The sequence below is a fragment of the Dromaius novaehollandiae genome, chromosome 4, assembly GCF_036370855.1.
Source record: "Dromaius novaehollandiae isolate bDroNov1 chromosome 4, bDroNov1.hap1, whole genome shotgun sequence".
NCBI classification, from domain to species: domain Eukaryota; kingdom Metazoa; phylum Chordata; class Aves; order Casuariiformes; family Dromaiidae; genus Dromaius; species Dromaius novaehollandiae.
This window is the reverse complement of record NC_088101.1, coordinates 34,583,914-34,597,153: the sequence shown is the minus strand read 5'-3', so window position 1 is coordinate 34,597,153 and position 13,240 is coordinate 34,583,914. Positions and strand designations below refer to the sequence as shown.

General features: G+C 44.3%; 1 protein-coding gene across 4 annotated transcripts in view; it reads left to right on the top strand.

Moving 5' to 3' along the window:
* The window catches only part of ELF2 (E74 like ETS transcription factor 2), a 39,204-nt gene that overhangs the window by 19,402 nt on the left and 6,562 nt on the right, over positions 1-13,240 (top strand). For 3 of the 4 annotated variants that reach the window (XM_064510718.1, XM_064510720.1, XM_026106146.2), the window contains 3 exons: positions 7,633-7,746; positions 8,553-8,726; positions 12,160-12,246. In XM_064510718.1, the coding sequence (XP_064366788.1) occupies positions 7,633-7,746; positions 8,553-8,726; positions 12,160-12,246 (375 nt within the window). Of the gene's footprint in view, positions 1-913; positions 1,176-7,632; positions 7,747-8,552; positions 8,727-12,159; positions 12,247-13,240 lie in introns of those variants that run through there. The other variant, XM_064510719.1, reaches the window with a different exon arrangement.

Below are 13,240 nucleotides of genomic sequence, written 5' to 3'. Positions count from 1 at the left end.
TAGTGCAGACCTAGTCCTAGATATCAGAGCGGGAGTGTGAAAATGAGTGCTCCCCTCGCAGGTCTCGTTTGTTATCTGTTGAGATAATGAGCAAATGTTATTCCTTATAGCGAGGAGTATATGAGTGAAGTCTGTAAAATGCCTGAGTTTTTATCTAAGTGTGTATAAATATTGTCATTAAGTTGTTGCAGAAAAACTTGAGTTGCAGGGGGAACATGATCTGTCAAAAGTGTTTGATGCACTGAGTTTGCTGGCAAGCAGCGATTTATCCTGAATACCGCTTTGTGATTTCTATGCTGGGGGAAACTGCTTCTGATTATTACTCCTCTGGATCCCCTAGCGGAGTACTAAAACGGGGAGTGGAGGGGAGACTCCTGGCTATCGGACGGATGCACCTTTGGTGCCTTGCTGCCTTCTCGGGTGGCGCCGGCAGGGCTGCGTGCGGGGAGTCTCGCCGCGGGGACAGAGGGAGGCTGCTCGCTCCTCCGCACGATGATTTTCAGCACGGGCTGGCTTTAAAACGCGGGTCACGTCGGGTGTCGGTGGCGGCGGGGAAGGCGTTTCCGTGCGTGATCCCTGTGCCCGGCTCCGTCTGTGCTGCGCTTTGCTGTTCTGGGGCAGCCGCCGTGTGCGTGCAGCGCTCCGGGCGGCGAGCGGGGCCGGCACGGGAGCTGCGGGCTGCGGAGAGCCGTGTGCTCGTGGCCGCCGGGGGCGCGAGGCTGCGCCGGGGCGCGGGCAGCGCGGCGGCCGTGGCAGGTCGCCCCGAGGCACCGTGACTTTCCCCCCGTTCCCCTCACCGCGGGCGGCGCCGCCGGGGCCCGAACGTCCCGGGGGCGGGGGACGAGGGACGAGGGGCGGCGGGCGGCCCGCGGGCGGCCCCGCGCGGCGGCGAGGCGGCGGCGGCGGCGCGGCACTTCCTGTCTGGGGCCGGCGGCGGAAGGATCGCGCGCGCCGCCCCGCAGGAAGCGCTCGCGCCGCCGCCGCCGCGCCGTGGCGGTGCCGCTGCCGGCTGCCGCCCCGCGGGAGCGCGCGCGCCCCCCGCGCCCCCTGCGCCCGCCCCCGCGGCAGTGCGGCGCGCTCCCGCCGCTCAATGTGAAGCCGCTCGGGCCGCGGAAACATGGCGACCTCCCTGCATGAGGGGCCCACCAACCAGCTCGACCTGCTCATCCGCGCCGGTAAGCCGCCCCGCCGCCCGCGCATGCCTCGCCGCGGCGGCGGCGGGCCGGGAGGCAGCGGAGGGCGGTCGGGAAGCGATCGCCGCCGGGGCCGGGCACCTGCGGCGGCGGCGCGGGAAGTTGCGGCGGGGCGGGCGGAGGAGTTTGCGGGCCGCGGGCGGGCGGGGAACCAGGAAGTGCCCGCCGCCGCCACCGTCCGCCCGCCCGGTCCCTCCTCCCGCCGTCGCCACGCTGCCTGCGCGGACGGCCCCGCTCCGCCGCGCCGGGGCGCTGCACCCCCCCCCCCCCCCCGTGCCCTTTTAAACTCCCCGGTGGCGCGGCGGGGGGCGGGGCCGTGCGGGGCTGCGGCCCACGTGTGCGGCGGGGGGGGCGGTGCGGCGCCCCTCCCCCACCCGCGCGCCGTAGCGGAAGCGCCGCGCTCCCCGAGGGCCGCGGGCGCGGGGGAGTGACGGGCGCCGCGCGCCAATCAGCGGGCGTCGCCGGCCGCAGCCGGAGCGCGGCGGGGCGCGGGGCGGGGCGGCGCCGCGCGGCGGCCAATGGGCGCGCGGCGGGCGGGCGGCGGGGCGCGGGCGCGGCGCTGGCAGCGGCGCGTAAACACGGAAGCGGCGGCGGCGGCGGTGCGGCGGCGCCCCACGTGGGCGGAACGGGGCGCCGCGCCGCGGCAACGGCTGGGGGCCGCTCCGCTGGGAGCTCGTGACACGTCCTCAGCATCACGCAGAGCTTATCTGCGCTGCTCTGGTTGAGTTCATGAGTTCTGCCCGGAGAAAACGGCGGTGCTCGCTGGATTTTCGCGCGGCGTTTCCCTGGGATAGTTATTAACGGCGTTGTGCTACTCTCAAGCACCGGGAGATGCAGCGTTAAAATCTAGAGTCCTGCACAGAAGTCTTATCAGCCGTGATTTTGCAGTGCGAATCTCTGCTTTTATTTAAGTAGTCCTTGGGATCATATGCGGAAGTACAGCGTAGAGCATTACAGCTAGTGAGCTGTACACCTAGCCTAGTGTCCACAGGCTAACAAATTGAATGTATACTTTAGTTTTGTATTATATTTAATGGCAACATGGTATTAGATTCATGTGAGTGTGAATATGTGCTGAACGTAAGTGCTCTATCATTTGCCAGTGTATGAAGATATTGCCATTTAAAAAGGGGGGGGGGGCATATCGCCTAAAGTTTGTGATTGCTTATTTAATACAGAAAAGTTTTTTTTTTTTTAAAAAAAGCAATGTAGAAATGTTATGCTCCAGAACTGAAAAAGTATAATACATCATAAGCATTCAATATTCTTTTATAAGTAATGAAAAAGATAGTTTAACTTTGTCAGTAGAGCTGATTCCCTACCCAACAAAGTGTTCAGCTGAAATCTCTGATTTCTGTATATCTCATTACTGCATGAGGTTTCAGTTAATCAGTTTTTACTTTTGGTTGTCAGTGGATAGAGAGCTTTTAAGTAGCTGGTTTTTGTCTCAACAGTTTCTTAAGTTGCTGTAACTAGATTACTTGTGGTCATCTGAGCCAACCCTTAGATAAATAAGAACTGACCTTTGTATTGCTTTTTCCAGTGTCCTTAGCTTAGCTAACTTAATGCTATTTTCTTGTCTTTTGATATTTGCATTGCAGTGTGGGATGTGGAGAGCTACACACATCTAGTATTCCTATCATCACACTATCAGGACATCATATCTGTTTGCTTATGTATGTAGATGATACTGTGTGGGTTTAAGAGAGGAATTCTTTATCCTAAGGGATTGCACTAAATATGCCTTGTTTCTTCCCAAATGTCGTGGCCTCAATGTTGAGAAAACTTCAGATTGTTTGATAGCTGTGGGAGAAAAGCTGAAGCAAAGTTGTTCCCACTTAAGGTTATCCTAATTCCTGATTGTAAGAGCAACTCTTACGTGACTTTAAAAAGACAGGCTTAAAAAAAAAAATTTTCTCAGTATTGGCCTGATAACGTACAGCACACCAGGAAGCAGGTATTTTAAGATGACTGCTCTCGTCTTTATTATCAGTTGCTGGTATGCAGTGGATTATTTATTATCCTTATATTCCCTCCAGCTGAAAATCTTTGGAACTAGCAAAGCCTGATGAGGGAAATCAAAATATTCACAAAATCAAGGAATTGCCCTTCAGGTGCTGAACAAAGGTCTGCCATAAAACAATCTGTTGACTAAAAATATTCCCTTTTCCAGTGACATAGTGTGTGTAGAAAGATTTTATATAGAAAGATTTTGGGTATTATGTGTAGCAGCAATTAAAATATGACTTAAGCACTGGTATTGCCTTACGCTACTGTTTATTGTGGTCTTTAAAATGCTGAGATAAAACAAGCATGTGAGCAGCAGTAAACTTTAATGAAGTGTGTTAAGAGTACATATAGTTACTCTTGACTGAGTTCCTCGCTTGTGAATTCTTCATTACAGTATTGCTCTAGTTGCCTGATAGTATTAAAGGATAAGCTATTGTAAATCAGGTGCTACAGTTAAGTGTTGACCTTGTAAATGCGGGCAGTTGATAGCTCTTCAGATAAAGATAGGGGGCTGTACTGCAGTTTGGAAAAGTAACATTGAAAATTTCAGTCCATTTTTCCTCTTATGGCTTGCTTTAGTTCATTTTGTTGCTCTTCTTTCATGTTAAAACTAGGAGCATTGTTACAGAATACTGGCAACAGATCAATTCTGTTCTGTAATGCTGAAGTAGGGCCCTGTCAGACTTAATTACCAAGTTCGGTATTTTGTAACAGCTATTGAGAGCCCTGAATAATCTACTGTACACACTATTTGTTTAGAAAGATGGAAGACTAGAAGACGTTAGGTCAACACTTGAGAGGCATCAACTAGCCTAGTTAACTGTCCGTTTTTTAGAAGTTAATATTATTTTCTTTCCAATGGCAATATGCTTTATTATAAGAGGATCCTTAATTTTCTGCACAAAAGAGATCAGAAAGCTTAAGAGTTTTTTATAAACTGTTTTAAGAAATGCAAGAGAATCAGATTGCTTCATAAAAGGAGCAAGATGAAATTTTGGGGTTAAAAGACCCAAAAGGGTAAAAGTGGTCATGTTAGCCCTGAAGTGTTCTAGATCGGTAAGCTTCAGTTCTCATCACATGCAGTTACCACAGCCCGGAAAACTTAACCATCTTCTAGTAAACCACTTTGCTTGTTTTGGGCAAGCGGTAGTTCTTCCTATAATGAGTCTGTAAGGTAAGGGAGTTAAATCTGAAGTTGTTTGCTCAAGCAATACAGTTGTTTTTAGCTTTGGGAGTCTTTTATGTGTGCACAGTGGTACCATGGTTCATGGTATAAATATAATAGAAAATTTCTGAATCAGACATTTTTAGAGTCATGGGTGATAAACATTATTCCTTGGTTAATTTTTTTTTGCCAACTATGGAACTGCTTGGGTATCACAACCTCGGATATGTGGAGAGAGGATTAAGATTGCTATGATAATACGTGCTTTACAGTGAAAGGCCCTGCAGAGCAAATACCATTCAGTGATTTTCTGCAGTGACGTCTTTTGACTGAAGTTGGTGTTTTTTATCTAGGAACCCTGCTCATTTGGTTTGCCTCCTTCCCCGTCGTTATCTTGAGAAGCACTACAAATTGTCGTGATACAAGTATCATTTAATTGTTGTTACTTCTTTTAGTTGAAGATCCTTCTTTATCTAGTCATCTTCAAGAACAGCCTACTGATTTTTGCTTGTCCATCCACTGTCTCAGAGAACACTTCTGGCTTGTTCCCCCTTTTCATCTTCAGGATCTTTTTCTAGCTCTGTTTCTCCACCAGTATATACACCTAGTGAATGAACACTTTGACTTGCTGTGCTCGTTTACTTGGACCTTTTCCAGGGTGGCAAAATGATATCTTATGTAAGATTTTGTATTGAGGGATGAATTTATGCTTTTCCAAATGTGTTGGGGCAATAAGGTTGCTGCAGCATAACTGAAAACTATTGCAATGCTGACTGGGTACACTAATGCTTCTAAGACCAAAACCGAAGAATGGCTGTGGAGAGGACATAGCTAGTTGGGAAGACTTCAAACTTGATAGCACTCATTTTAGTAAGTATTTAATAGATATCTTTTTGGCAGCATTAGGTTAGTTTAACAGTCATGATAGACAGACAGCATGTGTTTTGTTCCAGCCAAAGCAAAAGTGTTACTATTTTTTTCTTTCATGTTTTTTAAATGGTGATTTTAGTGGGGTCCGAAGTGTAAAATGTTGAAAAAGCATTTGTGGAATTCATATTTACACATGTCAGAAGGTATTTGAAGAATAGATAATTGTATTTTTATTGGAGGTGTCGTGGTTACCTCGATCAGAGATCAGGGGGCCCCTTTGCATGCTCGCTCCATGGGAGTGGAGTCGCAGTCTTCCCCTCTGATGCTGGGGGTTGCGTCTCCTTTCCGGCTGCTCTGGCTGCTAATCAGGACGGCATAAGATTGGAAAGATACAAAGCTGACTTTAAACCATTCTTTTGCCTTCTCTCGGTTTATACGCAGAACACGATATTTTCAAAGAAACAAACTAACTAGTTATGCACCAAGCGGTAACCAGCAGAAACAAAATTGAAAATTGTACAGCTCTTCATTGAGGAGGGTGAGGGCGAAAGGCTTTGCTGACCCACTTTAAATCTTTTTTATAATGCAGTTCAATAATGCGCTTAATGCTGACTTGGAATTTCTGATTCCAGTATTGATGTAGAAGTGATGTATTTATAATGGCTAACTGAATATCGTTTCCATGTTCTGATGATCAGTGGAAAGTTTTAGGTGGTAGGTGAGGGGAAACTCTGTCAGCAACTTTTGTGCAACTGAAGCTCCTCTTTAGAGGGAAAAATGTTTAGGTGCAGGGTCTGCTGCAAGGCTGCCGGCTTCAGTGGAGGTGTTGGGTGCCAGGCTCAGCCCGGCCCCCAGCAGGGACGGGGGGCAGCGCCCTGGAGCTGCAGGTGGGGCCGGGGCTCTTGGGGGCCGAAGGCTCTTCTACCGAGTGCCACCGCTTGTCTGGGAAGGGAGCCTGGGATAGAGATCGTCTCTTTTAGCGTGCTTTTCTGTGCTCAGGGAGGCTTTCATGCTTCCCAGCTGCTGCAGGGAGGTGGTGGTGGAGCGTCGGTGCCATCGGGCAGCTCCTGTTCCACAAGATAAAGCCCTGGACTGGTGTCTGGGGATGGGGCTGGGGCAGAAACCTCAGCAGCTCGCTGGTGGGCAGCCGGGCTGTTTCAGCCAGATGTTTCATTCGCCCAGGATTTTGCATTTGTGTGTCTTCTTGATTTTGCTCGCTTTTGGCTTCAGGATTTTTGTGTTTAGCTTACTGGCCGGTAGGTTTCTAGTAAGTTTTTGATCCTTGTTTTTCAACAGTATTAAACTGGAATATGCTAGACAGACTTTTTCCCCTGTGTACCTGCACTTCTCTTGTGTTTTCTTATGGCAGAACTAATGCTAGTAGTATTTGTTCTGCTTTTCATTAAAGAAATATCAAATTGTTTCTTAGACGTTTTCAGTAACAGGGTAGATGCCTTGAAGTTCCCGTAGAGAATTATACTGAATCCTCTTTAGTTCTCTGACGCTGGAGATAGGTGACCCTGCTTACGCTAAAGATAGATTTGCTCAGATGTTGGCTGCCTTGCTGGGACGGTTCAGCTTTGAGCAGATTGCCATAAATGGAAAGAGCAACTGGAGAGAGCCGGAGTACCTTAGTGAGAGTGTGGATGATGTGCAACAGGTGTTCCTGGAGTCGCCAGTTTTAAAAACCTTTTCAAGGGTGAGGACTGTAGAGTTGGCCTTGAGTAGGATTAGAGTTTTAATTGAAAATTTGGATTTTTTTTTCCATACTCCTGCTCTGTACAAGTTGCTGTGATCTGCCCTCTATCAAAATTTAAATGTGTTCTTTTCTCAAGGTTATTTTTAATTACTTTTGATTAATAACGTAGTTTTCTTAAACTTCTGGACATTAAAAAAACCCAGAAAATTTTACCTTCTTTCCTCAGCTATTGCTTTAAAAATTTCTGTGTAGTGTGGTATATGCTTTGTGTTTTTTCTTTTTTTTTTTTTTTTAAGCAAACAAGCCTGCTAAACCCAACTTGCAGATATATTTAATGTCAGTAAATGAAACTGGATTTATCTGTTTTGCAAACTAATCTTGTATTTATAGTTATTGTTAAATTGAAGGCAGAAGACAAGTCCGCAAAGTATGCTTCCATAAGCTCTTGATCATGTAATAGAAGTGGGAAGCTCATTTGCGAACCAGAAATTTAGTCTGAGAAGTGGTGGTCTTAGTTCTGCTTGTGTCAGGTCTGTCTTAAATGTTCCTGTTGACAGGAAGGTATAAAGGTGTAAAGACACGAGTTGATTTGGGGGTCCTGGTGTTTAAGATTGAATAGTGCTGTTGTACAGCAATATCTGTGGACTTTGTTGTATAAATAATCTGGTCTCATTATATCTTGCATTATTTTACAGTGGAAGCATCAGTCCATGGAAGTAATGTGCACTGCACAGATAAGACAATTGAAGCTGCAGAGGCCTTGCTTCATATGGAGTCTCCTACCTGCCTGAGAGATGCCAGGAGTCCTGGTATGTCAAGCACAGTTCCTGCTCCCTGAGCAGTTTCTCCCCCCACCAGTTTGTACAAGTGAATGGGAAACCTGCTGGTGTATAGAGCTGTATGTGATTTAAAACATTTGCTTCCTTATTCCAAAACTACTGATTTGTTTGAGTTTTATGTGATTTCTTCATCTTGTAACAAGCATACTTCAGGTGATTTCGTTTCTCTGAGAGAGGTTATTGGATATAGGTGCTTGAACAACTACACATTTGAAATGGAGTCATTATTTTACATTGATAAAACAAGCAGTTATTTTAAGGGAAAATATATTTCTAACCTTTTTTCTATTTTAGAGAGAGTATCTAAATGCACTATGTTGCAAAGTATTATCGGTTTAAAAAATCGAAGTTAATATTGGTGATTCCTTTAACTTGCTGTTCCTTTTGAAGTTACTTGATTTGTGTTGGTTAAAATAATGGTCAAACTGTAACTTGAAAGCTATGAAATAGAAAGTGGAGGTTGAAGTGGAATCCAGTCAGTGTTTGCTCATTTAGGATCAGAGATTGAACTCTAACTTGCTTAATTTAAAGTTGAGTTTAATTCTAAAGAATATTGCTCTGAGATACCTGTTTGTCTTATGCCTAACAATGCTCCTGAGTACGTGCATGTTTTGGGGTGTGGATTGATTTTCTGGGTGACAGATTTTTAATACCAAATCTTGCTATACTATTTAGTTTGCTTTGTTTAAAATAATTTCATGTAAATGTGATAAAATAGGTAGAAACTTCATCATAACTCTTTTTTTTTTTTTTTTCTTTTCCCTTCCCCAACATAGTGGAAGTTTTCGTCCCTCCTTGTGTGTCAACCCCAGAATTTATCCACGCTGCCATGAGACCAGATGTGATCACAGAAACTGTCGTGGAGGTATCAACAGAGGAATCTGAACCGATGGATGCATCTCCTGTTCCAACATCCCCTGATATCCATGAACCAATGAAAAAGAAAAAAGGTATGTGTGGCTCTTTGTAGCAGCAAAATCTATTTCTGATGTGCCCTGCTGCAGATGGTGTGATTGATACTGGTGCAGATAGGTTAGATTATCTGATTTTTCCACTCCTATAATATTGCAAAGTAATTGAACTCTGAAATGTGGGCTCTTAGAGAATGAGTGTGCAACAGAAAAGAAAGAAAAGAATAAACGGGAGGATGTGGTTCACCAAACCATGAAGGAAAAAGGTTTTGTTTCTTTTTCTTTTTTTTTTTTTTTTGCTTTTATTAAGCAAGGTTTAGGGAGTGGAGGGAAGGTAAAGAAGGATTCAAAGAGGACATGTGTGGGTAAATAAATGTTTGCTCCCTGAAATATGAATGTATTTGAAGAGGGAGTGGTCTCAGAGATGTTTTTGAGGAAAAGGCAGGATTTCATCCTGCCTTTGGACATTTGGATCTTACTGATCGGTATCGACAGTTACTCCTGAATCATCTTATGTCTTATATTCAATTTCAAATATTTCAAATGCTAGAAATCCAGGCCACTATGAGAAGAAATAATATCTGTTGAGAACGTCAGAAGTTATGTAGGGGGTAAGAACGGTAATATGTGTATTATCAGGAGGTGCTTCACTGAATGACATTTGTGATGGGACACTGGAATTATAGCATGAAACACCAGGCATCTTCTCATTTTTGGGCCAAAGTTCTCAGCTTATGTCATTTTTTAAGATGCTGCAGCCAGACGTATGGTAGCTTTTCTATACTGATTTTATTAACTAACGGTTTTCTGCAGTGAATATATTTTGTAGAATGCTCTTACTACAGTAACCTTGAGGAGAAAAGCCATTTTTGACAGCCAGTTCTACAATGAATTCTGCATATGTCCCAATAATTATATTTCAGTTACTTTATTAGTATCCAATAGCAAATGAAAAATCAAATCTAGAATACTTTGCATATTACACTTTCATTGCCAGAATGTCAGATTTACCAAACTTGAGCTGTGTTCTTTAAGCTGCCTTTGCCAGCTCATAGGATTACGCGGCAAAGGGGTTTGGTGTGTGTATGTGCATGCACGTGCTGATTACTTGAATGGGTCGGGTGGCTGTTAATGGAAAGAGGCTTGAATAACCTTGAGGCAGTCAACAGTGGTTGTGCATGCTTTGGGGTTTTCTGCTTGTGGAATATCTCTTCCTTCATTCTTTCAGTTTTTTCAACTTTGTAGCCCCATTTCCCCTATGCATTTGATTATTTAGCTGTTGCCTCCTGTGAAGTAACTAAGCAAGCTGTGGTGTCCACAGTGGTATTTTTAGGACAGGAGCTTGAAAATACTGCAAGAAATCCCTGCTTTTGCCTAGGGGGAGGTTGGCATGTTTCTTACAGCATTCTAAAAATTTCTTAAGTCTTCTAGTTCCCCAGCTGAGAAACACTCTTGAGGGAGGACTTCAGTGTCAGCAGGGTGTGGGTTTTTTTTTTTTTGGAGGGGGGAATTCGGTAGTACTGGAGTAGTGTTTATCACAGTGTGTTTTTCTTTGGCTATGACTAAACAGCCAGTGATACTCCCTCAGGTGCATGACTCTTGTAGTTCCTCTACTTTCAGTGAGGCTTTTGAACAGTAAGTATTCACTGTGAGCTATAACTCCATTTTCTTACTGCAATTGATAATTAATCTGCACCTTTATAAATGTTAACTTACAAACCCATAAATCAGTTTACAAAAGATATAGCATATCTTCCTGGTAAGAGAGAGATCTTATTTATCTGATTGGCATGTTTTGAAGGACAAACTATTCAGAACAGTGTTTGAGTTAAAAGTGTTTAGCAGCCAAATGAGATTGCTGTTAAAAGCTGGCAGCGGATGAAGTTTCTGTCTGGTCTAGCAGTTTTTTTTTTTACAGGCACCAATATAATTCACGTAACCATAGGAATATTGTTTTATTAGAGCTTCCAAACATGCAAAGATGGAGTATTTACTTGCAATTTAGAAAAAAAAATGCAATGTAGTGATAAAACAGTATAAATCTAAGATGTAGTAAGGTTAGATTTAAGCTGGACACACACAAAGATGGATATGCAGACCTGGACACCCAGACAACTGTAGCTCTACTGCAGATGACATTAGGCAAGAACATCATGATGGAAAAATTTTAGTGGCTGTGGCCATACACTGGATTAAACTATTTGTTTGTTTTTCCACCATTTGAATGGTCATTACTGGGCAGCTTATGTTACAGGGCTATGCTCAGCAAGTTCTGAAATTTCATGAAGGATATTTTCTATGTATTTTTTTCCCATTACAGAGGGTCCAAATGTCTGCTTTTTAAGTGTAGAAGGTCATTCAGCACAGTTATGGAGCCATAACTTTAGTCTTCCAGTTAATGACTGTTAAAGTTCAGTATTTAATGAAGGGCGTTGTTCATCAGGCAAAATTAGTGCTCTTACGCCTGAGACAGGAGACTTAAATCGTTGCTGTTTTCCTTTAACTGCAAGCAGGAGCACGGACTGTTTACAGTCTGCTGCCCTGGGGTGCGATCCTCTTCCCTGCTTGGGCCTGTTTACCTTGAGGTCACCGAAGTGTAAAAGGATCAAAAAGGCGCAGGTCCTGCCGGGAGAGGATTTCCCTGGCACGGAAACTCGGGCAGCTCAAAGCCTGCCTCTGCGGAGTCTCCCTGCTAAGCCGCCTTGCAGGAGGGCCAGAGAGGTGTGGGAGTTGCCTGGCGGGAGGCCTGCGGTGGGCAGGAGGCATGCGGCAGCCCGGGCAGCATGCCGGGGTCCGGGCAAGCCTGCGCTCAGCAGGCAGCCTAGCCGAAATGAACGGTGCAGTGTTTGTGGTTAGCTTTAAGTGATACTTAGATTTACATCACATAAAGGAGTGTTTGATGCAATGGCAATCCCAGAATGGTCTCCACTTTGAAAACGTATTTGTGCTTGTTACTTGCTTCATAATGAAAGGACGATGATCCTGTCAGTAGGGTATGTTCACAGGGGGGCACGTGATTAACTTTTTATTTTGTTAAGACTATTTTTTATATATGTGCAGAAAAGTACAGTTTTGGTTGTAAATTTTCTTAGGAAAACTGATGCTTAGATTAATACACACATACTAGAATATCGAAAACAAAACAGAAGGAGTAATACATTTCACCGTAAAACAGACACTGGAGTGAAAGTATGCAAGTATGTAGAAGTCTTATTTCATATGTTTGGCGATTGCCTCACCTAACATTAACTCATCTGAAACTGAACTAAATCTGCTTATGCAATAAGCAAACAAATGATGAATTACATTGGAGCTATAGTGGTAGTAATCTAGGAATTTAAGTTTATCTATACCCTTAGCAAGGAAATGGCAAAAAAAATTGTATGATATGCTTCTTTCAGGGAAGTCAAACTGTAAAATACTTTTGTTCTGTGTATGTTTAATACTTCTTCCATTTTCTTTTTATGTGCAGCTGGCCGTAAACCAAAGACCCAACAATCAGCTATTTCTGATGGGTCTCCAGATCTAGGTATAAAGAAGAAACCTAGAGAAGGGAAAGGTATATTTTTCTCCTTATTGAGTCTTTAAGATTATGCAGTGTATTTATGTTTTATGTGTTACTGGAAAAATACAGATCTTGCAAAGTTTGGTGGTTGAGTTCCCACTGACTTTGTCAGAGTTTTAATTTTATTCCAAGTCTTCAAACTTGGTTGTACGGGTCATAGCACAAGGTTGTGTGCTACCACTCCATAAGTGCTCAATAATACATTCTGCAGTTAGTAAGCTTTCTGCATTTTCTTCTTCATTTGATTTATGTTTATTGGCTCACGCTGCCTCTTGTGGTGCATGTTAGCTTGTTGCTAGATACGTGATTTGTTAAGCTGCCACTGAAAGGCCTGTTGTCAAGTAGAAGCAGCTTATAAGCGTTTTTAATGGTGGTAGTTGAAAGTATGTTTTCTTAATTGATTCACAAACTTCAGTGGGAATATGCTGCTTGACTAATAGATTCAGTTTGGCGTAAGGGGAAAAACAAATGGTGATGTGCTTCTTTAGCGGTTGAGCGAGAGGCTTTGTGCAGGAGGGCTATACTTTCCTAAGTTTCTTCTGATGAATAGTGAGTCCTTTTTTGGTCTCCCAAGCCCCTGCCCTTCCCACAGCAGACAGCCCAGTGCTTGTGAACCTTTGTTCACAGGTTGCCTTTGAAGTGGAGTATAGTGTATCAGCTCTTCCCCTGGTTGTGGATGAAGAACATGGATCTCTTTTCCCCTTACTGCACAAGAAGCTGTTTGGTGATGTTGCTACATCTAGGAGAGACAAAGTTTTAGTGACTTTTAGGAGCAGCATAATGGCTGAGGGAGTGTACAGTTGTCAGCCTGAGCACGACTATTTTGGGATTCATTTGAAAGCAAGACCTCTGCTGTTTACATAATTTCTTATCTGGGTATAGCTCCTGAGTCATCATATTTGTGTGTAGGCCAAGGAAGAATGAGACTGATGTCGTGCAGATGTTAGCTTATGAAAACGAATACAAAAAGTAACTATAAACTTCTCTG